General features: G+C 36.3%; 1 protein-coding gene across 4 annotated transcripts in view; it reads left to right on the top strand.

Moving 5' to 3' along the window:
- PTPRN2 (protein tyrosine phosphatase receptor type N2) overlaps window positions 1-25,865 on the top strand; it is a 608,667-nt gene that overhangs the window by 204,228 nt on the left and 378,574 nt on the right. The window contains exons 5-7 of one of the 4 annotated variants that reach the window (XM_032442979.2): window positions 3,923-4,085; window positions 16,809-17,289; window positions 24,700-24,963. In XM_032442979.2, the coding sequence (XP_032298870.1) occupies window positions 3,923-4,085; window positions 16,809-17,289; window positions 24,700-24,963 (908 nt within the window). The remainder of the gene's footprint in view (window positions 1-3,922; window positions 4,086-16,808; window positions 17,290-24,699; window positions 24,964-25,865) is intronic. The other 3 variants (XM_015852813.3, XM_032442980.2, XM_032442981.2) reach the window with 3 other exon arrangements.

Consider the following 25,865-nt stretch of genomic DNA (forward strand, 5'->3'; position numbering starts at 1 on the left):
TCGATAGAAACTACCCTTTGCTGGAAAACTTTCTTCACAGTGGAACAAAGCTTGAAGTGCTAACCGTCATGGGCAAGATATTGTTTGTTGGATCTTCGTATACAGCAAAGAATAAGAAACACTCTCTGTAATAAATTATTCTTTTAATTGAAATAGTAACACTACAAGAGAAAACATCCAACAGATTCAGCTTTGTTTTGCCACTATCTTTATTTAATTCATAATCTGACCCTGTGCTTTGCACATATTCCAATCTATTTAATGCAAAAGAAACAAAAACAGATCTTAAAATCACAATATCATGCACTTCAGCAGCACAGTAAGATAGAAGCTTGTAAGATATTTTTATATATAACATCTAGAACATTTATTCATGAGATTAAGATAAAACAGGCCAGATTTCTGCAAAGTCAAATCTATATTCTGCAGTTTTCTCAATTTATAGTTGCACAAAAATAAGATGTATAAGAAAACATGAAAAACAATGTAGGTTCTGGATTAGGAAAAGATTATCACTTCTAGGAGTTCCTGTTGGAATCAGGTTTGAGCTGTTTTGTATTTTTAGCTAGGGATATACTTGAAAAACAAACATTTTGTGTACTGACACTTCAGGTACATCAGACTTCCAAATGTGTTCCACTTACAGCAGTTCCCACTGTGGATAGATTTTCTGAAGTTACCAAGCTGTGCCTCTGAAAGCATTATCTTATGTACCAACAGTTTAAAACGTTAATTGATTTTTCTGGTTGTCCATTTGCAATGCATTCTGTAGGTCAGAGAACAGTAGGAACTTTTTCCCTGTCTTCTTGTAGTTTCTAATAAAATTTGCTTTAAGCCCATTGCACATGTGTGTTTCCTAAAGGATTATCAGATGATAATTAAATAGTTTAAAAAGAAACTTAGTGTAGGTATCTGATTATCAAAGAAACATTATGGCACGAAGACCTTTAATTAAGGGTAAAGTGTGTAATAAGACAATATGAAGTCATATTAATGAGTCATTAATCCCCACAGAGTTAGTGAGAGCAAAGAGACAGACCCAGACACTTGAAAGGTAAATTGACTTAGGCTAAATTACTGCAAATGAAATCTGATAGAAGACATGGATTTCATCTTAAAAAAGCCCTGAAATGGGGAGCTTGATTTCAAGATGAAAGTTTGTTCTTTGCTGCTTAGCTGGAGAGCACACGGCATTTCCTGGGACCTTATTAAATTAAAACAACAACAATAACAAAAACATTCTTAAAAGAGGATCCAAGATACAGGAAAAAAATCCGTTCCTCACACAGGGAATAAATGTCAGTTGTGTTCATCAGTGCAATTAGGCAAAACCACAAACGTTTCCAACAAGCTTCAGTGAATAAAGTGGGGTATAGCATTATTTCTATAATAAAACCATCATTAAGTCAGTAATAAGATTCTGACAGCGTTTTAAAAGGAGAATCTATTTATACTAAATTGTGGTATCTATTAATAGAGAACATTCTAGAAAAACAATATCTGAGGTGCAGAGATTCATGTATGTCCACGAAGAAGCTCCCAAAGAGCTGTTTATTGTAGGAATTGTATAATTATTTCTGCGGATAAATAATTATTTATATTATTGTCTTTATACATTATGGTTCTTTGAATGCAGTCTTTCTATCAGAACAAGTTAAAACTGACAATACTACCAAATGAGTGCACAAGAACTCAACTGGCAGTCATTTCTCATACTCACTAGGTGTTTTTAGATGTTTCTCTTTCATGTTTTCCAGTATCACTTAAAGGAAATATTTTAATTCAGTTTCCATAATAGCTTATTTAATGTATTTGACTTTCTGTGTTAACAAGATGAACAACAGTGATATACTGCTGAACTACAAAGATTTTAACAAATCTTTCAGATGTATTTGTAGGGTTTTATTAAAGTTGTCTTCAACTGAAATGTAATGCTTTGTTAGCCTTTTCTATTTTAATTGTTACTTTTCAGTATAAGATACAAAATATTACATATAATATGGAATTTAAACATAATTTGAGATCAGTTCCTACCTCCATAACAAAAATTAGGAAATGTACATCTCAGATTTTGTGTCTGTAGCACTGGTGAGAGCAATTACGTAGTGTAAATAATAGTTTGAAAAGCTAAGCTAAAAATTGTCTTTTATCTGAGCATTCAGTTCCCATTAGCTCAAGTGGAAATCCTCAGGGTAGCATTTGGTCTGGTATTACCACTTTCCCTTCCTTTTCGAAGTTAACGAAGAAAGGAGATGTTGGAATTAAATGATGAATGAAAGATGAGTACTTTAAACTGGGATACCTTTCGTGATGAGAACCTCTTTGGATTAGTTCATCTCTACTGAAGCAGAAAGCATACTGCCCATCTCTTTCTAAAAGTGTAGAACAGTTTTAGCCTGGCTTCACAAGTACCCTGCTGAAGCAGAAGAATGAAATTTTCCTCTCTTAGGATCTGTCCCTTGGTGGATGGAGGAAGGGGCCTTTTTTTCTTCTTAATCAAAGTGAGCAACCCTGTAAGAACTATTGGTTGCAATGCTACCACAGCAAATTAGATCATTAATTTTATTTATCGGTATGAAATTAGTCAGGACATGCATTTGATACAGCATGGACATTCAAGGAAATGTTACTTCTACTTTGCATAAGGTAAAATAATTATATTGAAGATCTGGAAAATGAGATGATGGTAGTTTTTCAAGCTGTGTCCCTACATATGCACTGTGACATGAGCTTACTGTGGCCTGGAAGTGTTGGGAGTGAAATGATGCCTTGTCTTCCGGAGCTGGAAAGCTGCTCCACCTGGAATTGTTCTTCACTGAAAACGTGTGTGAGCACATAGGCAGGATATGCTGACATCTCCCTCAAAACAAGCACTGGCACAGGCTGCCCAGAGAGGTGGTGGGTTCCTCAACCCTGGTGACGTTCAAGATCAGACTTTATGGGGGCTCAGAGCATCTGATGGAGCTGTAGATGTCCCTGTTTGTTGCAGAAGAGTTGGACCAGATAACTTTTAATGGTCCCTTCCAACTCAAATTGTTCTATGAACAGTATGCAGTTCACAGGCAAGGAAGCAGAATGAGAATCCTCCCTCTGCTGTTTTGCATGTGGAGGAAAACAGTTGCTGGTGTTGACATTTAAATTATCATAATCACTGATGTGGTGTTGAGATAGATGAGGAGAGGTGGTAATAATTCAGATTCATTGCACACAGCACTCTGAGTCCTGTGTAAGAGCTTCTACGCTGCTGTTGTTTAATCACCTTTTTAGCTCTTCTTCACAAACATCAGTGAGACCTGTCTAAAAGAGTCAGGAAACACAGCTATTCTGTGATTCCCAAGTGCATGAGAATAACACAAGAAATGCTATTTTCCATCTCTGTATTTCTTTGTTAAGCTTTTTGCTAAAGCTGCCTTGCTTAGTCCAGGAGCGTACATATCCTGTAAATTACATGTGGCCAAAATTGTGCTGATTCTCATTATCATGTAGCAAATATTTGAAATCTCAAAGCCATCTCATATCTTTTATTGGGATGCTTTTTAGTCATGCATTGTTTCTTTTCTACCTATTATTTATTTATTTATTTATTTAGTTTTTTTGACAAATTTCTTCTGCGTGTGATTGCCTCCATGTAGGCATTTATTTGATTTACTCTTGGATCATTAACTTTGATTCATGCGGTAAATTGTTAGTAGTGCCTGTTTTCTGAGCTGTTTTTTTTTTTTTTTTTTTTTTTTTTTTTTTTTTTCTGAAGCACTGAATTTTCTGTATATTTGTGATTGTTGCACTTTAAAGTGTCTTTTATGTTGTTGTTATTCAGAACTTCTGAATAGAACTAATTTAATTGTTTTGTTGTATAAACAGCAACTTTTTTGTTAGGCACGTTGTACATTATGATGATATTTTATTTGCTTTTGCTGTGCAGGATTTTGGAACAGAATGAAGATAATGAAAGAAAATCTAATCTGGAAAACGATGTGAACTTGGCCGAATCTCTTCAGCAATATCTTAAATATCTGGGCCTTCTCTCCCGGTCAGCAGCTACAAATCTATACCCAAGGAAGAGGAACGACAAAGCTAATGTCAAGGTTGTATTTTTAATGTGGTTTCTACATTCTCTGATTTTTTTTTTCTCCTGTGGATGTTCTTTATTTTTCTGTTATCATGTCCTGACACCAAACATTTTTTCTTAGTGTCTCTTCCAATTGATTATCATAACTGCAAGGCCTCCTCAGATGAACAGTCAGCTTCAGCAGTGTAAGCCACAAAACTCTTCTAATCAGGAACATTTTGATTTATGTAGTGTCTTAGGGAGAAGGGAAAACAGGATGAAGTTTGGAACATCTTTACTGGCTGATCTGAAACCTTTGTTAAAGCACCTGAACCCTTCCACTAAAAAGAGCTGGCCAAACTGTCCTGTCAGTTCTTCATGGTTTTTATGATGCTTAGAGTAAAATTAATAAAAATATTTAGTAGGTTTTGACAAGAAATCTCATCAATTGTGCCTCAAAAATTTCTACTTCTTATTAATCATAAAGGAAGCCTAGCACGATCAATTAACATGCAGATGTAGACATAATAAATACAACTAGGAAGAGAAATCACACCTGTTAGATCTTGAGTATCACCTATGATAAAACAAAACAAACCAGGAATGCCTATTTGAGAACTGAAAGAATCTTTTCCTTTCCTGGAAAAAAATCCATTGGGTTCTAAGACTGAGCTTGATAAACTCCTAAAAATAACTGGATGAAGTGGATGCATTGACAGGCCCTCACAGCCCTACGTGCTTTGCTCGAAAAATGCTCCTGTTAAAACAACAAACAATGTTGGTTTAAAGGAATAGGGATCCTTAAAAAAATAAAAAGGGGGGGGGGGGTGGTGGGGGGGGGCGGGAAGGGGCTTTTTTCATGAATGCAGTCTAAATGCAACAGCTTTAGCTACAAAATTTACTGAGCATTTAGAAAAAAATCAGCTGTTGTGTTTTTGTTTTTTTCCCAAGAACTAACTCAGAAATATAAATCTACTGCAGTGTATCTGCATCAGCAACGCCCAATAGCAGTGTAAATCATATCAGTTATTTAATTGTGGGATATCTGAAACCGTACTCTGTTCAGGAGCTGCAGATTTTCAGTTTCACTGCTTGGCATTTACAACTAGGTTACAATTTGTGGCAGACACCAGTGAGTGCTCGTATGGAGTAATAGAAACTTACAGGCAGTGGTAAGGCAGCTTTTGGAGATGGATGAGTGACCACCTTTAGGATGCTTTGCCCCAGCTCATTACTTATGGGTGCTGACTGCAGTGAAGATGCCCTGCTTTGAATCACTGGCTTGAGAGAAGAAAAAAACTTGCCCAAGAAGTATTTCAGTGGGTCTGCTGCTGTCATGCAAGTTCATAAATAATCCATATGGCTGAGACCTTCTGTGTGGAAGCCTGCTGTGATAACACCACCCACCAACCTTATCAAGTGTTGCCATGGAGATGGGTACTCTAAAGCCTGGGGGAGTGGGACAAAGACGAGAAAATCTGGAAATGAGACATGTATAGAAGCAAACTGTATGCTTTATTTACTAAGAAGAATCTTAAAACGCAGACATCGAGCCAGACATGTTAGCTATAATTTTAAATTAAAAAAAAAAAAAAAAAAAAAAAAGAGAGAGAGAGAAAGATAAAGAAGAAAAATATCTTAAAAAAATAGTAATAAATCACCAATTTTACATTATCCTGGAGAAGCTGCTGTTTGCTCTGCAAATCAGATGTGACTGTTATTCTTTATAAAGAAACACAAGGGATGCAGTGTTTGTACCTTGATTCATTGGGTCATTCTTTGAATAACTTTAAACAAAATAAAAGAAACAATGAAGCAGAAAAAATAAAAGTAAAAATCAATGACTATAGACAAGCAGGGAGGAAAGTAACTGCAGAAGCTGCATTTGATACGGTCATACAACCTACAGTTGTAAATGACTATATTAACCACTTCCATTGCATGTTCAACAAAATCTTGCTGCTTTATTTTGTATTTCATATATCGACCTACGTCATATAATTGTAGCAGGTTCTTATCTTTTTAGCTTTCTTGCATTATTCCGATTAAAATTAAGGTTTAATACAGAGGCACTTTATCTTACTTAGAATTACAGCTTTAGGGCCTTTGCCTTTCTTACAAAATCGTTTTCTTTCAAGTATATATTTATCTCCCTTACTTTATCCTTGCTGTCAGAGAGCAGGAAATGTAATGCCACTCTGGTTGCTTTGATACTCCACCTTCTATGAAGTATAGCTGAATCCTGCAGAAATGCAGTGCTTCTAGGCAGACTCCCGGAGTGGGTTCTGATTTGTTCCAAAACTGTCATCAGAGAACTCTAGCCAAAAATAAAACAGAGGAAGAAAAAGGGAGAGGATATGAAATAGTTGTTATAATCAAAAAGTTTTATCAAGTATCTTAACTTAGATATTTTTAATAAGACTGCTCCATAAACTTTTGTTCTTTATTTTTTCTACCATCTTCTATGTGTGTGTTGTCAGAATACAGCTACAGGGCTTTACAATTACCAAGCAGAGGGCATACGTACAGTTTTTCACAAAGCTGTAAAATGAGGTACAGCACAACTTAAAACAAAAGCTGGCTTGATATTTCTCATGTTCAAACAGCTGTCAGCCAGGAGCTTGATATGACAGTGACAGAAATAACAATATCAAGCTTAAATCATGCCACATTACCTTATATAGCAAGGTCTTCTCTGACTGGATTTTGAAGCACTGAGATAATTCTTTCTTAGTATTGAGACATTATCTTCTGCAGGCTGTAATCTAGCCAGATGATAATTGCTCTGCCTGTGGATAAGTAACAGTAAATGGGAAGATTTTGTGAGTTTGTTTCCTGAGGGTTGTGGTTGTAAAGAACATTTCTCTTTGGTTCAGCTGGAAAGAGTTGTTCAGAAAATGAGCACTTGGTGGCATTTGTTACTTAAGCATTAGCTAGTTGTTGGGTTTTTTTGTTTTGTTTTTGTTTTTCCCTTTTTTCCCTTTCTTTTCCCTACTCAGGGTTAATGAAGATCTTACCATTCACAAAATGCTGCATTATCAGTCTCTGTGATTCCTTTCTATTAAACCTGTACTTGGTATGGAAAACAACATACAGCCATGTGCACAAATAGTATGAGAGATCTTGATTTATCTCATCTGCTGAAGCAAGACATGCAAAAGCTTCAAGTGACATGAATTCATCTGCTCCTCTCCCCTCTGGTTAATTAAAACAATCCCACCCAGACCTGAAAAAAACACTTTCTTCTCACATTGAGAAACATGCTTTTACCAGCTTATAAGGGACAGCACACAGCTGATATTACTAAAGCCATCCAGCTGCAGAAGATGATCTCCCTTGCACTGATGCTGCTGGTAGCCCTGCTGCTGGGCTCTGACTACTACAGCAAAGCAAAAAGAAAGGCAGTAAAATAGATCAAGATGGAAACAAGTGCTGCTTTTGTCTACTTTTCAGTAGCCAAGGCAGAAGGTAGTGGCTGGTCTTGTATAATTGGTCCTCTATGTTTTTAATAAGTTTAAATGCATGCAGTTAAATAATCGCAAGTGATTTCAATTATACTGCTTTGATCTGACTAAGTTTTTAGTCATCGCACAAATAGATTTGAAATGTGATCCAAATGTACATAAAAGTCTCAAATCCAGAAAGAGTGTAAAAATAACTCAGCTGGGTTGGCTTACTTTTTCTTCCAAATGCTATTTTAACATATTCTCATGCTTTGTGATAATTTGACTTTTGAATTTTTAAAGCGTTAGGCTGGCAGAAGTGCTCTGCTCTGGTACTGTAGGACTGCAGTGGGTTTGTTTTAGATGCAAGACTGTGCACTTTGTGTCTTGTTATTTTTTCCTCTGAGCTCCAAAAAACCTTCTGAACAGCTACAGGACTAAGAAAGTTGTCTGCTATACTTGGATTAAGTTTGCATTTCTTGTTGCAGGGGCCTGTTTTATGGGTTAGTGTTTATAGGGATAGAAATGTTATTGCTCTTGTTCCTTCAGTCTGACTTGATTTTTGAAATCCTTAGATGTAGAGACTATGTGTTACTGAGGTCTTCCTTAGGCTGCTGTTCTTCTAGGCCCCAGTACATAGTGTAGAGAGAAAATTGATTAAGTCTTCAGGGAGTTTCATTCTGTAAAATAAAGAAATTAAATCTTTCTTTACATTAAAGAACTAACTTATAAAATAAGTTAATGGAGACATCATAAAGGTCTCTAAAGAATCACAAAGAGCAAAAGAAATAGAGAAATACAGTGTGGCTAGAGGCAGCAAGCAATGGCTGGTTGGTAGATCAGTGGTACAGTGGTGCTGAAACGAGAAAAGAAGCAAATAAATACCCAAGGCAGAGTCAGTCTGATGCAATCTCAAAGCTTGCAAAGGTGTTAGGCAGAGCATTTGGTAAAGCTTGTTTTTCAACCCAAGGTACAAGATGGAGTATTCTACTTTCCCCTTTCACGTTCAGGGAAGAGCAGTTGCAGATTGCTGGGTTGAAAATCAGTTATTTGTCCCTTTGTAATCGATCTCCTGAAAGAACTAAGATGTGTCATAATTATTAAAAGGATTATTATTTGTTTTAGAAAATCAGAGCACATAAATGGTGAAAGATATACTCTGAATTTATCTACAAACAGTGATTATGCTTATTAACTAGTAAGAAATTATGCAATCATTGCTCATTTTAATCTGGAACTGTATTTCAAAAAAGCGGGACCCTTATTTGTCTAACATTGATTAAAATACAGTACTGAATGAAGACTGTCAAAAATTGATTTGATGGCTGACTGCTGAAAAGTAAAAGACCTTCCTGCCGTGCATATATTTAAATTCGGCTTGTATAAATGTTAATATTTTCTATATGCGGAATTCTGTACAAGGAAGAAAAATATAATATACCCTGTGCATAAACAATTTAGTAGACATATCAGGAATAATTGATAGAGGTGTACCTCCCTGAAGCTAAAGAATTTCCTGCCTATTGGCTTATCGATGCAACAGCCATTAGAGTTAACATCTGAATGTCACAAAACATTGATGTACTTATTTACTTAATGCACTTTGAAAGTAGGGTAGAACTAGCATCGCTATTTCACAGAATGATTAGATGGCTTTTCTAAGGTCATGGAGGAATTTTTTGGTAGAATGCAGACTTAAAGTTAAACCTCAAGTGAGTACTTCATCTGTTTGATCATTTTCTCCTTCATGGATCTTTTCAGTTAAATAGAAACATTAAAGTCCTCTTATAACAAAGCAAAACAGCAAACAAAAGCTCACAATAATTGGGGAAGAATTCATTTAACAAAATACCAGTGTTTGTGTTAGTTCAAGTCAGCCTAAACTCATTTTATGAACAGTGGAATGAAAAGAGAATTTCCAGGTTCTATATAACTTGAAATAAATAAATAAATAAATATGACTTGGAGTACATAAATATATTTACACACATTATGAATATGTTATAAATATGCAAATGCAGTAAATTTTGACTTTCTAAAAATATATTATTAGACACTGTAAATTCAACATTCAAATGTGTCTTGTGTGTATTTCAAATTTTTGTGGGGAAGTTTGGTACCCATACTTCTGAGGGAATCATGGCTTCAAAGACTAACAAAATTACAGGCAGGTTCTGTGCACCATAAATACAGACTTTTGTGATCTAATGTGACCTGTGACTTAATTTTTTAACTTAATAATTTAGCAAGTGAAGATTATAGTGCCAGTACCGTGCTTTTCAAGCCTTAGATGTAACACCTGCCTATACCTACAGTCTCTGGATTTGTGTACAATGACATGATGACATTTCTCTGATTAACATAGAAATCCTAATCCCTTATCAAACGTCTGTCTTGTATAGATTAATTGTTTGTACAATTATTGGAAGGTACAAGTGCTATAGAAATGGTATTAATAAATGATGTGTGTCAGGTCTGGGGCTTTTTATAAGTCTGATTCATTACTTTCTAGTAATTACATAGTAATTACTAAAGCATTGATTGATAGTCTTAAAATCTCAAAAGCTGAATGATTTCCTGCTTTTTCAGATTCCCCACCTTCTTAATATTCTTTATTTTGCTGAATACTGAGTGTTTGAGGCTCTTGTTTCTGTAATTAAGAAGGTAGTGGAGGTCATACAAATTTAAGTGTATTCCATATTTAACTTTAGATCATAGTAATTAAATAAGAAGGTAGAGTTTGCAAAACTTTGTATCTTGCTTTATTTAACATCTGTGTGTGTTTGGACATAAATTTCAGGACAACACAACTTATTTTTCTTTTTACTTTTTAATTGGATGGTAAATACCCTCCAGCAGTCATACAGGAAATGGTCTGTGGCTTTTGGAGGGATTGTTACAGGCATGGATCCTGCAAATCTCTGTTCATTTATATTTCTTTGGATAAAGGTAGTCTTTAGGCTCATATGTTGAAGTTATAAATACGTTGGATTGGTGCTAATGTGCTCAACTTTTGACAGATGAAGATTTTCATGTTTCTATGAAAATCATTTTTAGATAATGAGTTAGCTCAGTATACCAGCATATGCCTAGAGAAAATGTGTTTAAACATCTTTCACTGAAACCTTAAGTAACAGGCTTATTGACATATGAGCAAACTGTTCTCAGACGAGGGAGGCTGACAAACCCAAGTATATCTATCAGCACTCATCACCATCCTGCACAATTTCTATCATCCACTGGGGGCTGACTGTCATATCCTGTTCCTGTTATTAATGTTAGGGAGTAGACTAATCTGGTAGCCTGACAGTGCTGAAGCTACCTCTGCTTTCAGTGCCCACAGCAAGCCAGAGTCCAGGGTGAGCGTATGCCACATACATCACAGGACTCGTGGTTCAGTTCTGGCTCTTGGCTTTCAGATCACCATAGGCACACGTGGACACACAATAGACATTTTCTCAGCCTGGAGAACAGTTAGAAGTGATGTTTCCCAGAGCTTCTCCAAGCTAAACGAGCCCAGCTCCCTCAGCCTTTCTTCACAAGGGAGGTGCTCTAGCTCTGATCATCTTTGTGGCCTTCCTCTGAACGTGCCCCATAAGTTCCATGTCTTTCTTGTGCTGGGAGCTCCAGACCTGGACACAGTACATCAGGTGGGGCCTCATGAAGGCAAAACAGGGGGGAACAGCCACATACCACCCTTGTCCTGCCGGATATCTCTCTTTTGATGCTGTACAGGATGCAGTTGGCTTTCTGGGCTGTGAGAGCACACTGCTGGCTCATGTCCGCCAGAATCCCAAAAGTCCTTCTCCATAGGGCTGCTCTGAATGAGTTCTCCCAGTCTGTATGCATATCTGGGATCGCCTCAACCCAAGGGCAACGTCTTGTGCTTGGCCTTGTTGAATCTCATTCAGTTTATGATGGATGGAGATCTGTCAGAAATGGAGAGAACAAACAGCTAGCATGTTCCTCAGCAGAACAAGGAATGGCTACTAACGATAAGAATTATTTATGCAGGAAAGTCTGTGTAGCTAAGAACATCTCAAAGGAGACCAAGAGTGTCTGGGAACATTTGAGACTTAAAAGTGAATTTTTTAAACAGTTACTTATACATGAAAGAAACCAACATAGTTATCCACTCTTTCTTCTTTATTTTAGAGGTGATTTTGTTTAAAAATGGTAGAATATGCTGCTCGCAGTCAAATCTCTGCCACCAGAAATTACAGCAATGTAGATTAGTGAACAATATACAAGCGGACCTCCAGACAATCCTGTTATGCTGCAGTTCCACAACCAGAATTAGGAAGCAAAGTCATCACTAGTTTTGATCAAAGGAAGCTCTGAGGAGCCCTTTTGCTTGATCAAACTTTTGACACTGCAAACTACAGGATGTTAATTAACAATCTTTGCCATCTTTACTTCTCTGATGTAGTTCTTAAATGGTTTCAAAGCTGTTGTAATTCTCAGGAAGAAAATATGAGATAGTTACAGAAAATTATTAGTGAAATAATGGGCTTTATGAGATGACTGCAGTCGTCCCTGTTTCCTTAGGCCCGCAAATCTGTTTAAAGACCACGGGCCTGAGAGCATCCCATTGCTGCAGAAGGCACTGGTTTGGCCTCTTTACTGCTTTCTGGGTTACAAATTAATCTTCCAAGTTGTTGGGTTTGTTTTTATGCAGTAGTTTCTTGCATGATAATAATATTACTGTCTACTGGAAGTGAAAAGGCTATTATAAGTTGATGGAAAATACTTTTGCTCTACCACTGCTTGGAAGATGGAATTTTTTTCTTTGGCTATACTTATTTTCAACAAGCCGAAGAATTTATTTGTGTATCTTCACATCTACAGCATGCAGGGACTTGTAGGGCAGAGATTTCCCCTTCATCTACCTTGAAGCCTGCTAAGATATCCTCCTCACAGTGCAGCACTACCTGGATATACCTGCTCACAGACTGGAAAAACTGAAGCTTTGTTAGTGTAGAACTGTGCAGAACAGTCTGTGAGGATGTAGCTATACAGCTTATCCAGCTCCAGCCGAGGAACTGTTGCACTGTAATTCACTTCACATTACTGGTACTGCCCTCAAGTTTCATTGTCAGCTGGATGTTTCTCAAGGCAAAGGTAAATGGAGGTGTACAGACTCACAGCCCCTGTGCTCTTTGTGAGATAGGGGCTCACATGGATGTACGCAATTGCTCAGGTAGCGGGTTGATAGGTCAGGCAAGTGCATGCACTTTGCAAAGCACCTAAACTGCTGGTAGGAGAAGCCAAATTCTTTCCATTCACACAGTGGGTTAAAGTATGAAAGCCCCAGGACTCTGCTGATGAGGGATAGCCTGGTTCTTTGTTTTTGGCTTTTTTGTTTGTTTGTTTTTAAATTTTGGACTGAGTATTGCCAGTATCTCACATAGGCACAGTAAATAATGTGGGTGGAATCGTGGTCCAAAAAATTTGGGTGGTAGTAAACATGAATTAATATCTGAAAAAAAAAATAAATAAAACAGAGAAAAAAAGGCCAAATGAAACTGAGGGAGGAAGATATTTTTTCCTTTTTATATTCCTGAAGAGTTTCTTTTAGCATATTTCCCTTTAAGATTAATAAAATGTATTCTTAAGAAATGAAGTATTTTGTCATAAATTTAATTCTATTTCTTCTGCCCTTTGGCCAGACATTCAAATCAATCTGCCCCTCGGTGGATAAGTTGCACAGTATTTATCTGTGCCTTATGATGTATCTATCTCATCCTGTCCCTTTTTTAAATTACTTTTTTTGTTAAACAAAACATATAGTTCATAGACTTAGAGTGCATTTGCAGGGTGTCATTTAATGTGCCCTTCTGTGAACTTTCATACAGAAAATGTCAGTTACTTGCATTGCTAAACCATACAAGACATCACCCTAACAATTCCATCTTCAGAAAGGTTAGTGTATATAAGGGGGTTGATAATGTGTGAATTATTGAGATAAGTTATTTGAAAGGTGGTGAATGGGAGGCAAATCTTGTGAAATGGAGAAATAAGATCTTTTTTAATTGAGTGTTTTTGCAATTCAAAGTACTTCTTAAAGATGTTGTATTAGTCACATGAGATTCTTGAACATTATTTTATCTGATAAAAAATGTGCTTGTGATAATAAACTAAAAGAGGGTAGATTTAGACTGGATGTTAAAAAAAAGTCTTTAATGGTGGTGATGGGCACAGGTCGCCCAGAGCTGTGGTGGATGCCCTGTCCCTGGAGATAGCCAAGGTCAGGCTGGATGGAGCTCTTGAGCACCTGATGGAGCTGTAGGTGTCCCTGTTCATTGCAGGGGTTGGACCAGATGGTCTGTAAAAGTCCCTTCCAACTCCAAGGATTCTATGATTCTGTAATAGGGAAGTGCCTGCTAACAATTATGTATGTACTGCAGCATTATTTCCTAGTTCTGCATATCTCATTTAATGTGGTTTTTTTGTTTTGGTTTGGTTTGGTTTGGTTTTTTGTTTTTTTGTTTTATTTTTTGGTTGGTTGTTTGGTCGTGGATGTTATTTATTATTATTATTATTATTGCTGTCAGTTCATCAATGTAGAAATGAATTTTCTTTTTTACACTTTTCCTGGTCCCCACTTTCCTGTTCTTCACAATGTTAGCAGGGTCTCCAAAGGCACCAACTAAGGAGTTGTACAGATTCTTTTCATTGACCATGGGATATTCCATCTAACTTTGAAATAAGTAGATATTTTTTCCCCATGGCACTTACTCAAGTCTGAGAGTCTAGTGTAATTATCCATTGCTGCACTTTTATTTTTATTTTGTCTTATTTCTGTTTATACATATGTTTTGGTGCTGTGTTTTTTTCTGAGATGGTAAACAGCAAGGAACAGGTTTTATTTCTTTCTTACCCACGTTGAGGATTGCCATACAGCTGTGAGAGCCCTTTAATTAAGTCAGACCGAGCTACGTGAGATGGGCTGGTAACTGTGAAGACAGCTGAGCTGTCGATGCTGAGCTTTAATTAGAACTTTTAATATTTCATCCCTTACTGCCCAAAGTGTGACCTGTCAAGCTGCCGAGCAGCTGCCCTTCTTGACAAAGGTGCAGCTCTGAGCCCAGGGCCAACTCTCACACATACGCAATTTGTGTACAATCGCTTGGTGTTTCTGTTGCATTTTCTTTCAAGATGATCTTGTCTGAAAAAGCGGGAAGTCACCGGTTTGTTAATGTTAAAGACTGTTTGGACTTGTAAAATAGCCCATCAAAAGCCAGCCCACATCACCTGACCCTGATCTTTCACAAGTAGTTTGAGAGGGTCTAGCAGCTATGCTTTCCCTAAGATGTGATTTATTAGTAAATCTTTAGAAGCAAAATTGGCAACTGGATGGAGGAGAAAGATCTCAATTAACGTATAGTTACATGAGATGGATTTAGTTGATTCTATGTTCTTCACTGTCTGAATGGGGAATTTCCTCCTTTCCCTGTCATGTTTTCCCTGCCTTTATCCTCAGAAGGTCCTACAAATGACATCAAAGAAAGAAGCATGAGGTGGTAGGGAATGGAGATGAGGTGGTAGGGAATGGAGATGAGGTAAAATCACCTGCTTTCTGTTATCCTCTGCAGTTCCTTCTGGGCAGTATCATAAGAATTAATTACACAATGCAAAGACCTATTGGCACTAGGAAATACATGCATATGATTAGTAGATTTTCACATCCAGATCTTGCCATTAAGTATGTAGATGGTCTTCATTAAGAACAGTGATTTTGATTTTTTTTCAGGCTAAATTCTACTTGTTGGCTTCTCTGGTGTGTGCAGTTTCTTCGTGTCTCTGAATTTATGCTTCAGCTCTCTCTCAGTCCCCAGTTGTTCTATTGTCAGTGTAGAGACACCAGGGATCTGTTGTGATTCACAGCAGTGAGAGCTGAAATGATTGCTGTCTGAGATGCTTTTTCTGACCCTTTACACAAAAATCCACACAAGAGATCCAGGACATATTCCTCAACATGTTGCAGTACATGATAGTGGAATCATCTGTTTTGAGTTGGAAGGGACTCTGAAAGGTCACCTAGTCCAACCCCCTGCAGTGAACAGGGACACCTACAGCTCTATCAGGAGCCCCATCCAGACTGACCTGGAATATCTCCAGAGTTGGGTGAAAAACCTTTTTCCTTATATCCGATCTCAATCTTCCACCTTTTAGTTTGAAACTATTTCCCCTTGTCCTTTTACAACAGACCCTGCTAATGATACAATTACAGCAAATTGCATTGAAGGAATAATGATAAATAGTTGGAATAACTGTGAACACAAATAAACCTTTGTTCAAATTGGCATGTAGTAGGGACTGAAATAATTTAGGATAGTGGAAATGGATTGTCAAAAAGGCCAAATCCTGCCTTAAGGTTGTGATCATAACAAAATCACAGTCTGTGTAATAGGAAATAATGGTTTGTTTGTTTGTTTGTTTGTTTTTAAGTATCAAAGAAAGGTTAAAGTGCTAAGTGGGCACTTAAAATTTGTCCTCAAAACTGAATTTCTTCATCTACAAAAAAGCGGTCAACAAGAACAGCACAATGCTCGTAGTTTTGCATTTCCCATTTTGATCTCTGAAACTGAGAACAGAAAACTTCTGTGTCTACCCACTCTTACCAGTATTTTCAGCATTTTTTTTTTCTTATTAAAATGTGGATTTAGGGTAACTGAATCATCTTGTATATTTTTATGTTTAATTTGCTCGGTTGTTTCATTTAAAGATAATCAAGGAATTAAAAGTTTTTACATTTCTTTATATCCTTTGTATCTTCTTTATATTCTTTATATCCTTTATAATGGATGTTCTGATTACAAATTTAATTTAGTCCAAAAATCAAAGATTAAATTTTAAGCATAACAAAGTATCTTTTGTATAGAATTTTTTTTAAATATATTTTCTCAGTGTTCTTTAAGAGATTATATTTCTGTTTTTTTGCTTTCAAGGTTTTCCTAAGTAACAAAAAATAAGAATTAATCTCAGAAGTCTATTAAAATACAAAGGAAAGCTGAAGTCACTAATTTTTTTTTTGTCCAGTTAAATGCAAACACTGCATACATCGTTAACATCAAGTTTGAATTTTATCTCTTTCTCTCTAATCTCTTTCTCATGATTTAATAATCTAATGAACTGTTTTGCAAAGTTGTTGCCAAGCTGATAGTGAGTCGAGAAAAACTTAACAATGTGAGATTTGCAACACCCTACACCTTTCTTGTTTACTTGATGGTTTACACCTGTGATTCTTGTGTAACAAAAATGGTTATGAAGAAATAGTGACCCAGTCCTTTTTTTCTGCCTTCTGTTCTCTCTAGAGCTACGTCTATAATGATCCTGTTAGGTACTACTTGATGCAAAGTCCCAAAGAAAGAGCAACTCCTTTGGCCCATGCATCAACATCTCATCAACAGTATGCTGAAAATCTCCGGGCGATGACCTTCAACCAGCCTCAGCCAGACATGTTCTCAACAGAGTCAGAAGCAGGGCTTGACCAAAAAGCTCTGATGGCTGCACTGCACACGTACATCACTCAGAACTTGTCAGCACAAAGCAGTGATAAAAGCTCTCAAAGTAGGACTAAAGGGTCACACGTTTATGCTGATAGATTCTACTCAACTCAAGTTGGTCCTTCTGACGGATTTTCCAGAGGAAAAGCAGAAGATTTCAAAATGAATAAACTGTTCCAGCCACAGCCTGCCTCTGGAGTTCTGGGGCCGGCCCCAGAGATGCTCAGTCATAAGTCTCCTTCCCAGAATGATCCAAAGGACCTGCTGAGGGTAGTGGATGGTAAAGTTGGTACTTATTTATTTTATCTTTTCTGAAGTTTCCCTCAAGTTTTCTGTTGTTTTGTTTTGTTTTGTTTTGTTTTTTTGTTGTTGTTGTTTTTAAAATATATATAAATAGACATTGACACATATCTCCTACAATTGACATATTTCTGTCTTTTTACTGTAATACTCAGGGTAATAATGTTCACCATTCTAGCGACTCTCTTCCTTCAAACATCTACCCACAGTCTTTAGCCCACCTTCCATATGCATACAGATATACATGGCACTTATTGAACCATAGCATTTATGTAACTTGTTATATTTTCAAAACACTTTTCAAACAATTCATAATTATATGTTGCATCTGTTGCATCTGTTTTTATGTATGCAACCCACACTATATATAGGTACTATAGACATGCCTAGTTTCATTTAATTTTTATGTATTTATCTAGAGATTCAAGGACAATGGGTAAAAAAGTTAGGCCCAGAAATTAACACTGACATAAATTTTGGCACAGTACATATGGAGGGGAGAAGGCTCTTAATTATGCAGACACACGATAATACAAGAGTTAGATTTGATGATCTGTATGGGTCCTTTCCAACTCAGAATATCCTATGTTTTTATATTCTACAAGATGAAATTAGAGCTAAATTTAGCTGGGCCATCTATTACAACTTATTTGCTATACTTTCTTTCTTCTTTCGCTAATGCAACTTAGCTATGACTGGATTCTGATTTCTTTTGTATGTGATAGTTTGACAGATACTTAAAAGAACACTGAGTGCAGCATCTTATAGGACACCGTGATGCATTTTAAGTGCTGCATTGTACTGCAAGGTGAATTGTCATATTGTGGCAGAGGATCGGGTAGAGTTTAGAAAATAACTCTTAGTCACTCAGTGTCTCTTCAAACTAACTAATAATTGATGTTATTCCAGTGGTTCAGTGTCAGAAATATGAAATAATAGATCCTTGGCCATTGCTAAGCAGTTACATCTCTTACACTGCATTTACTACCATCCCAATAGATTTTCATTGTATACAAGCGGTTTTCTTTGAATCCCTTTTGTAATTATTATCATCTTTAAAGTTTAATGTTAAATTTCTGCTGTGTTTTGTTGTTGTTGTTGTTTGTGTTTTTTTTTCCTTTTCCTTTTTTTTTTTCTTCTCTATTTTATTATTATTATTATTATTATTATTACTACTACTTTTAAAGAAAAACAAAAGCAACAACAACAACAAAAAGCCAGAACACATAAAAACATCAAAGATGCGGCAGGGAAAGATAATGCTTGCAATCTAAAGGATGCTCAGAAGTGAAAGCATTCTTGGTATGGTGCCCAGAGATAATAGGTTTCAAAGAACGAACTATAATGTAAAATCAAATCCAGGTGGCACTGTAAGTCTCTCACACAGGTTAGACAATTTTGTTGCTAGACTCAAAACAAACTAGGCACATGCTGGTTTCATTATCCTCCAGCTGTTCCACTTCACCTTTCCTAGTAGGTGCCTACTGGGAAAAAAATGCTTAACACTTAGAGGGAATAACACGTTTCACAATTCATCAGGTTGTGCTGCTTTGACTTCACATACATAACATGCCTTATAGGAGCTTCTTCCATTGCATTAGCTTTTAAATGTTTCATAGACATAAAATTACGATCATTTGAGTAGGAAATAACATGGATTCCTTTGTTTTTGTGAGCCACTTAATAGTCTTATAAGGAAGTGGTGAGGACAGATGTGAATAGATTCATAGCCTGAAGTGCTATATGTTAGGATGATGATGGTCAAGATTTGGATTTGCCTGGCTAATATCTTTTTCTGATTTTAACTTATCTCCAATTTCTGGTGCTCCAGGATTTTTGTATGTGAGTTGTTTCTCTCTTGCTTTCTCTGAACTGTAGAACTATTCAAAAACTGTGCAGGGAAGTTGCACGAGTTCAGTTCTCTGCTGCATCTTGTGCAGGATTAGACACAGCGGTTCTTCTGGCAGAACAATCCAGAAGGTACTGAGCAGATTAGCAGGGACAATTGTGGTGAAACTGTGGCAGGTGAATTAACTAACAAGGCACCCTGAGGGAGAAATAGAAGAGAAGGAAACGTGGAGCTATTTTTAATCAGATTTGAGAACTGTTACCTCTAGTATTAGTAGGATCTGTGGGTGCTGCCTTTGTAGTCACTGTGCAACAGGGGAATCATTAATCTGCATTCTGCACCAGCACTATTTAGAATTTTTTCTGTTTAAAATTATTTGTTCTAGTATACTCTTTTTTTTTTTTCTATATTAAGTATAGAAGATACTATATCTATACTATATAGAGAGAAGATATCTCTCCGCTGCTCTGCTAAAGTCACAAAATTAGTAAGTCTTATTTTATTTTTCCAAAAATAGAATCATAGAATCATAGAATTACTCAGGTTGGAAAAGACCTCAAAGATCATCAAGTCCAACCGCAGCTTAACCATAGTACCCTATCTCTAAAAACCCTCTGCTAAATCATATCTCTGAGCACCACATCCAAATGGCTCTTAAACACATCCAGGGACAGTGACTCAACCCCTCCCTGGGGAGCTTATTCCAATGTTTAATAGCATGTTTCCATATTTATAGAGCACAACTATTTGTGTGTGTTCTCCGTCTTGCAAAGCTGCAGAGGGCAGCTGATGTGTGTTGACCAGGATGGTAAGTTACAAAAGAACAGTCCTCCCTATTGGACTACTGATTGCAAGGAGGAAGTGACATATTATGATTTAAACAAAGTTACTGCCTCTGCACCACTTGTTGAGCAGACTGTAGCCATTGCCCCAGTGATGTATGGGGCATGATTTATGTGATGCACAATAAAAGCCATTTTTTCTGTGGTGAGTTGTTATTGTCAGTGAGTAAGGAGAGTTCAAACGATGAAGCTGATATTAAAAATTATACCATCTGTGATATATGTGCTTTTAAGATCATCACAGTTCTGTGGTAACTATGAAGGGATACTTGCCTTCTTCATTTCAGAAGATGAAGCTGAGGCAGAAGTCTGGTTTGCAGTAGCATAGGCATTGTGAAGCATGGCTGAGCCTTGATTGCTCCATTTCAAAAGGCTGGTGGGAGAATATAAAGACAGTGCAGAGATTTGTGCATGCTCAAGCAAATGCTCCTGAACTGCTGTGCCATTGCAGTAGCCCATTGCTTTTTGATCTTTCTACAACAATATTTTCTGATTTAAAAAAAAAAAAAAAAAAGAAAACCCAACATAATAATTCCTTTCAGTCCTCCAAAAACGATTGTTAAGCAGACACATTTATATTTGTGTGTATTAGCCATATCAGATGGCTGACTCTATGAGTAGACCTCAGTTTCACCAGGCTGTTATAGACCTTTTGGTGACCCTTCCTTGCAGTGTAGTATGAACATGATTCTCCTCGTGCTTATTACCTTTGGTTACTGCCTTCAGTCCTTGGCATTTTAATTCACACTTGCTCTTTAAAGCAGCCTAAGTTTTCACTTACAGTAGCACAGCTGTGGGCGTTCTTGACCAGAGAAGGATTAGCAGGAATAGAGGAATGGGAGGCTTCCCTATAACATTCTTTAATGGTGGATTTGTGGTTGTGTGGGTTGTTTTTTTGTTTTTTTTTTTTTTGGAGGTTATTGACAATTATCCTTTGGAATTGGGCTGCAGAGATAATGCCTGTGTAAATTAATACATATAAAAAACACTAGATTTGGAAAAGTGAAATGGAATTGGAATGGAAATGACAAGGCTGTATTGACTACATGTTGTAGATTAGCTCAGTGGTTGGTTCTGACAACTGGCAGGAAAAGAACTGAAGCAAGCAAACAAAATTTCTGTAGAGCTACTTTAATAGAGATCTTTTAATGATACATTACCTGAACCATAATTCTGCTTTAAGATTTCTTTTCTGGTATTGATATAATGGCCAGTAACTTGCTTACATAAAATTTAACAGGCAAAAGGAGAAGGAAGTTATTTTTGTGAGGTTTAAGACTTACTTTCATCTTGGAAACCCCAGGTTGCTGATTTTTCAAATTCTGAGCAACTTTAGACTTGACTCTGCTACTGAATTCCTGTAATTTGAACTAACTTATCTTAAATGAATGAGCGTGTTTTAAACAACTTTTACTCAGTTGTTTTTCTCTTTGTTCTATTTGCCAAAATTCATTTGAAACGTCTCCTCATGTAAAACTTTGTAGTATGTTGGACACTAAACTACTTCAAAAGTTTTATTCCTGTGTTTGTAAAACAGATAAATGTTGAGAATTCTAAATAGCATTAGCATTTATTGAACATGAAATCCTAACAAGTCTAAATCTGTAAAAAAAATAGAGCCTGAGCAAGTAGGCATGTAAGTGGTTTTGAAACTTCTTCATAAATCTAATTTCTGGGTAAGATGTTTCCTAATAGCTTGAAAATTGGAATAGAAGGATGACAGTTTTTTCAATGTGTTATGATTAGAATCAGGCATCCTAAGGTTAGGGAAAAGAAATGTGTGTTCTTTTCTGAAGCTGAACAAATTGAAAATGCTTCAAAACTATTGTTGGGAGGTGAGTGAGTGACCCTAAATCAGTATCACTGAATAGTTAGGAAATTCATCTGGATTGCAGGAGGCTCATGTACAGGGCTCCAATCTGCCATTCCTCTTTTGCCTAGAAGGGAATGACATTAATCAGTGATGTGTGTTCTTAGAAAAAGTTCTTAGTTTGCTTTTGTTCTTAAAAATCATTTGGTCTTTTTATAGACAAGTTCTAAGACCATTCCACCTTTACAAAGGGACTTAGAAATACAGAGGCGGCTCCTACATCTGCAGTAAAAATGATTCTAAATATTTTTCTGGAGGTATTCAAAAAACCTTGAAATTTCATTCATAGATGATTAACTGCTGTATTTCATGGCTTATTCATATCAATGGAGGAATGGATAAAAGCTCTTGAAAAAATACTGAAATCATCATAGTTTTCATTCTGTTTTAGATGCACAGATGTCAGGTAGTCAGGCTGTTCCAAGAATAATTTTTCCTACCTCAGTGCATTTGCAATGTGTCTTTATGCATTTACTTGAAAAGTTTTAGTTTTGATTTTACACTGACACATATTCTGTCTTTTCTTTGCTGACTTTATTACTTTTGCTTCAATAATTCAGGTTTCTCTGTCATGTCATGTTATTGGTTGACAGTTCTATAAAACATAAGAACAGAAGTGATACTTAAGCAGCAAGAAGACTTGCATGGTAACCTGGCAGTGCTGGTATTTCTTACAGCTTAATTTCCTGCATTGCTGCTTTGTGTAACACTTCCTCCTAATGGCGATCCTCTAAATAGTCATGAAAATAACAGAAAAGTTTCTTGAATTCAATTCAATCATGTCTAGTGAAAACTTGCATTGAAATTTGAACCAATTTGCTCTTGTATATTATCTTTCTAAAATAATGTATTTTGTCATTATTATTATTATTTCCTCTACTATTAAATACAGGGATTGAATACAATACAATAAGCAGAACGTGTTCAACATTTATTACTGCTTAGCTTCCAGCAAACCTCAGACTTAATTTTTCTACCTCCAAGTATCACAGACTGGAGAATTTGTCAGTTTGTGGAATTTAGTCTTTAACTCTCTCGCTTAACATTTTTCTTGTCCTGTGTTTTTAAACAGAACTTCAGACTTTCTTCAACTCACAGTAAACCTACTATTTAAAATACTTAAGCTATTTTGGCTTTTATTGACTAAATAATCCAGGGAAAATAAGAGTTACTTTAGTTGGTGAGCTAAGGGGATCTGGGTATGGTTTAGTGATGGGTATCTGTAGGTAAAGTTGGTGGTTGGACTTGGTGATCTTCATAGTCTTTCCCAACCCAGATGATCCTATGATTTTAAAATTGTGGGGTCAAAAGGAAAATGATAGAAATGTCCAAAGTCTTGGCCTCTTTTCTCAATTACAAACAATCCTTGGTTCATGTCCCTGCAAAATCACAGGTCTTCTACCTTATCCCTAGAACAGAAAAGTCTCTTACCTAGTGCTGTGAGAAACAAAACCTTTTATTTTGCCTTTCTTCTTTTGATGTTTTAATCTTTGTCAGACTGGACATTAGGAAAAACATCTTTACCATAAAGTTGCTCAAAGTCTGGTACAGATTTCCTACGTTTGATGCCCCAGGCCCATTAGTGTGAAAGAAACATCTGGATAATGCTCTCAGTAACGTGCTTTATCTTTTGATTAGCCTTGAGGTGGTAAGGCATTTGGTGATGCTTATAGAAAAGGTTGGATGGTGCCTTAGACTGCTTATATGGAAACGTATACATTCAGCAGTCTACAACTTGATGTTCTTACAACTGAAAGGTTTCTTGCATACATATATATGTCAAATTTCTGAAGAACTTGAATTAGCAGAACAGACTCATGATTGGAAATGTTTTTCGGCATGCCAGAGGAAGGTCTTAGTTTCATGTTTCTTTCTCCAAGAGATTAGGCTGAATATTACAGTTACATGGAATGGAACAAAATGAAATATGCAGTCAGAAAGGTACCCTTCCCAAATAGCTGCTACACTACATCTTCTAGTTCACCTTTAATATCTACTCTCTTTGAATTTTCTCATCTTCAAAACCTTTTTCACATCAACATTGGTTCAGGTGTTGTGTTTTTTGTTGGTGGTGGTGGTGGTTTGCTTGCTTCCTAAATCTGTGTCCATTTGATTTTCTTGGACTGGACTGTCATCTTAACATTTATTTCCTTAATGTGATTTATAGGATATTTTCCCTATGCTGTTCATACCCGACAAACCAAAACAGTGTTTGGTGAAGCTCATTTTGGTCAAAATGTATACTTTCCAAGATAAACCATTATGATTTAGAAGATTTGTCCATTACGTGTGCATGTATGAAATATTTTTCAGTTGGAGTGCACCTTTTTGATGGAACAATTAAATACCTGACTGCTTCTGTTCCAGAACTGTATGCAGTTGCAGAAGGCAAATTGGCTAAGAAGCTTGACATCTAATAAATACTATTGTATCTACTTTATATAGGTGCTGATTTTTAGTGCAGCTTAAAAATAAAAATTGATCTGTGTTAATACTTCTCTTCAGTTTTTGAATCCCTTTGCACTGGGAGATGGTGCTGAGTTTGTAAAGTGAAAATGTTATATTCATCTCCATAGGACAACTTGTTAGGTTGTACTGGCATAGAATTCACCTTATCATTAACCATAGCAACCATTTTTAATACTGTGTTTTTTTGTGAGGACATCAGCTAACTTCAGTTTATGTACTGGCTCCCTGAATTTGTATGCACTTCTGAAAAAAAGACAGTTTTCAAAAAGGAAATATACCTTTCAGGAAATACTAAAGATATTTCTGATACAAGCATATATACTTATTGAAAACAGCTAAATCTTGTGCTTATGTTGTTTTGTGATCCAGAAACACTTATTAAAGGCATACTGAAGGACCTAGAGAAACACCAGGTGAATGTGGAGAATCTCAGCTCAACTGAACTGGATGAGATTGCTGATACTATTGCTAATGCAATTCAGACTGCTGGCATTCAGGAAAAAACAGAAGATGGTGCTGGAAAAACTGAAGAAGAAAAACCAGAAGCAAAAATTAAGAAAGGAGATGCTCAAGGAAGGGCAGAAATTCATACTGGATTAATGGAAAACAGTGTTGACATACCAGGTATTGATTGTAAGAATTAAGTACAGCGAAGGATAGCAAGCCTCATTTCCCTTTGTTTTACATTAGTGCTTGCCATTTTTTATAATTGGTTTTAAGAAGACAGGGAAGAAAGATTTTGTGTTTTTTCCTCAAAGGCTGCAAAGCATTGGCTTTGTTGTTTTCTTTTTATGATAGATACTTTATTTACCTAAAATACATCTGTTTGTGAATGCTTGATCTTCAAGCTACACAAACAAGATAAACCTACACACACAGTTATATTGAAAGACAAATTGCTTAATGCTGCATGGTCTAATTTTCCATTCTTTAAAATGAGGTGTTTAAGCAAAAGGATAATGAAAGATGATTGTATTCCAAGAATGTGTTTCAAAATATGTGGAAAAAATAATTGAATTTTACAGATAATCATTCCATAATGTACCACAATTGCCTTGCAAAAGAAAGTCTTAGGTACATGTAGAAAACAGCTTGTACCTTTATATGCTTAGGGAACATACAGAGTTATTATGATTATCTGCTTCATTCTGGACATATATTTCCATGGTGATGCAGATTGAGGAGCTACAATATGTAGTATTAATGAGCTGCTATCAAAGCAGAACTTAAATATCTATTTACGCATTCTTTACTTTAGGAGTGTTATGACATCCAGTATACCAAAAAACAAACCACATCAGTGATCTTAATTATTGTCTTCTTTTCGTCCCAAAAGAAGAATGATAAGAGTGGTGATATGCTGAAAACCTCACTGGTTAGAGATGTTCTGGTATTTTAATTGCCAATTCTACAAAAGATGAAAATGAGCAGGATTTGTCCTGAATCATGCTGGGAGAAATGAATAAGTCTTAGTTCATAAAGCAAACACCCAAACATTGACTGAGGTTAATGAAGTGACTACATATCATCATTGT

Source organism: Coturnix japonica, chromosome 2 (assembly GCF_054131305.1).
Source record: "Coturnix japonica strain WE chromosome 2, WE-NBRP24, whole genome shotgun sequence".
NCBI classification, from domain to species: Eukaryota; Metazoa; Chordata; class Aves; order Galliformes; family Phasianidae; genus Coturnix; species Coturnix japonica.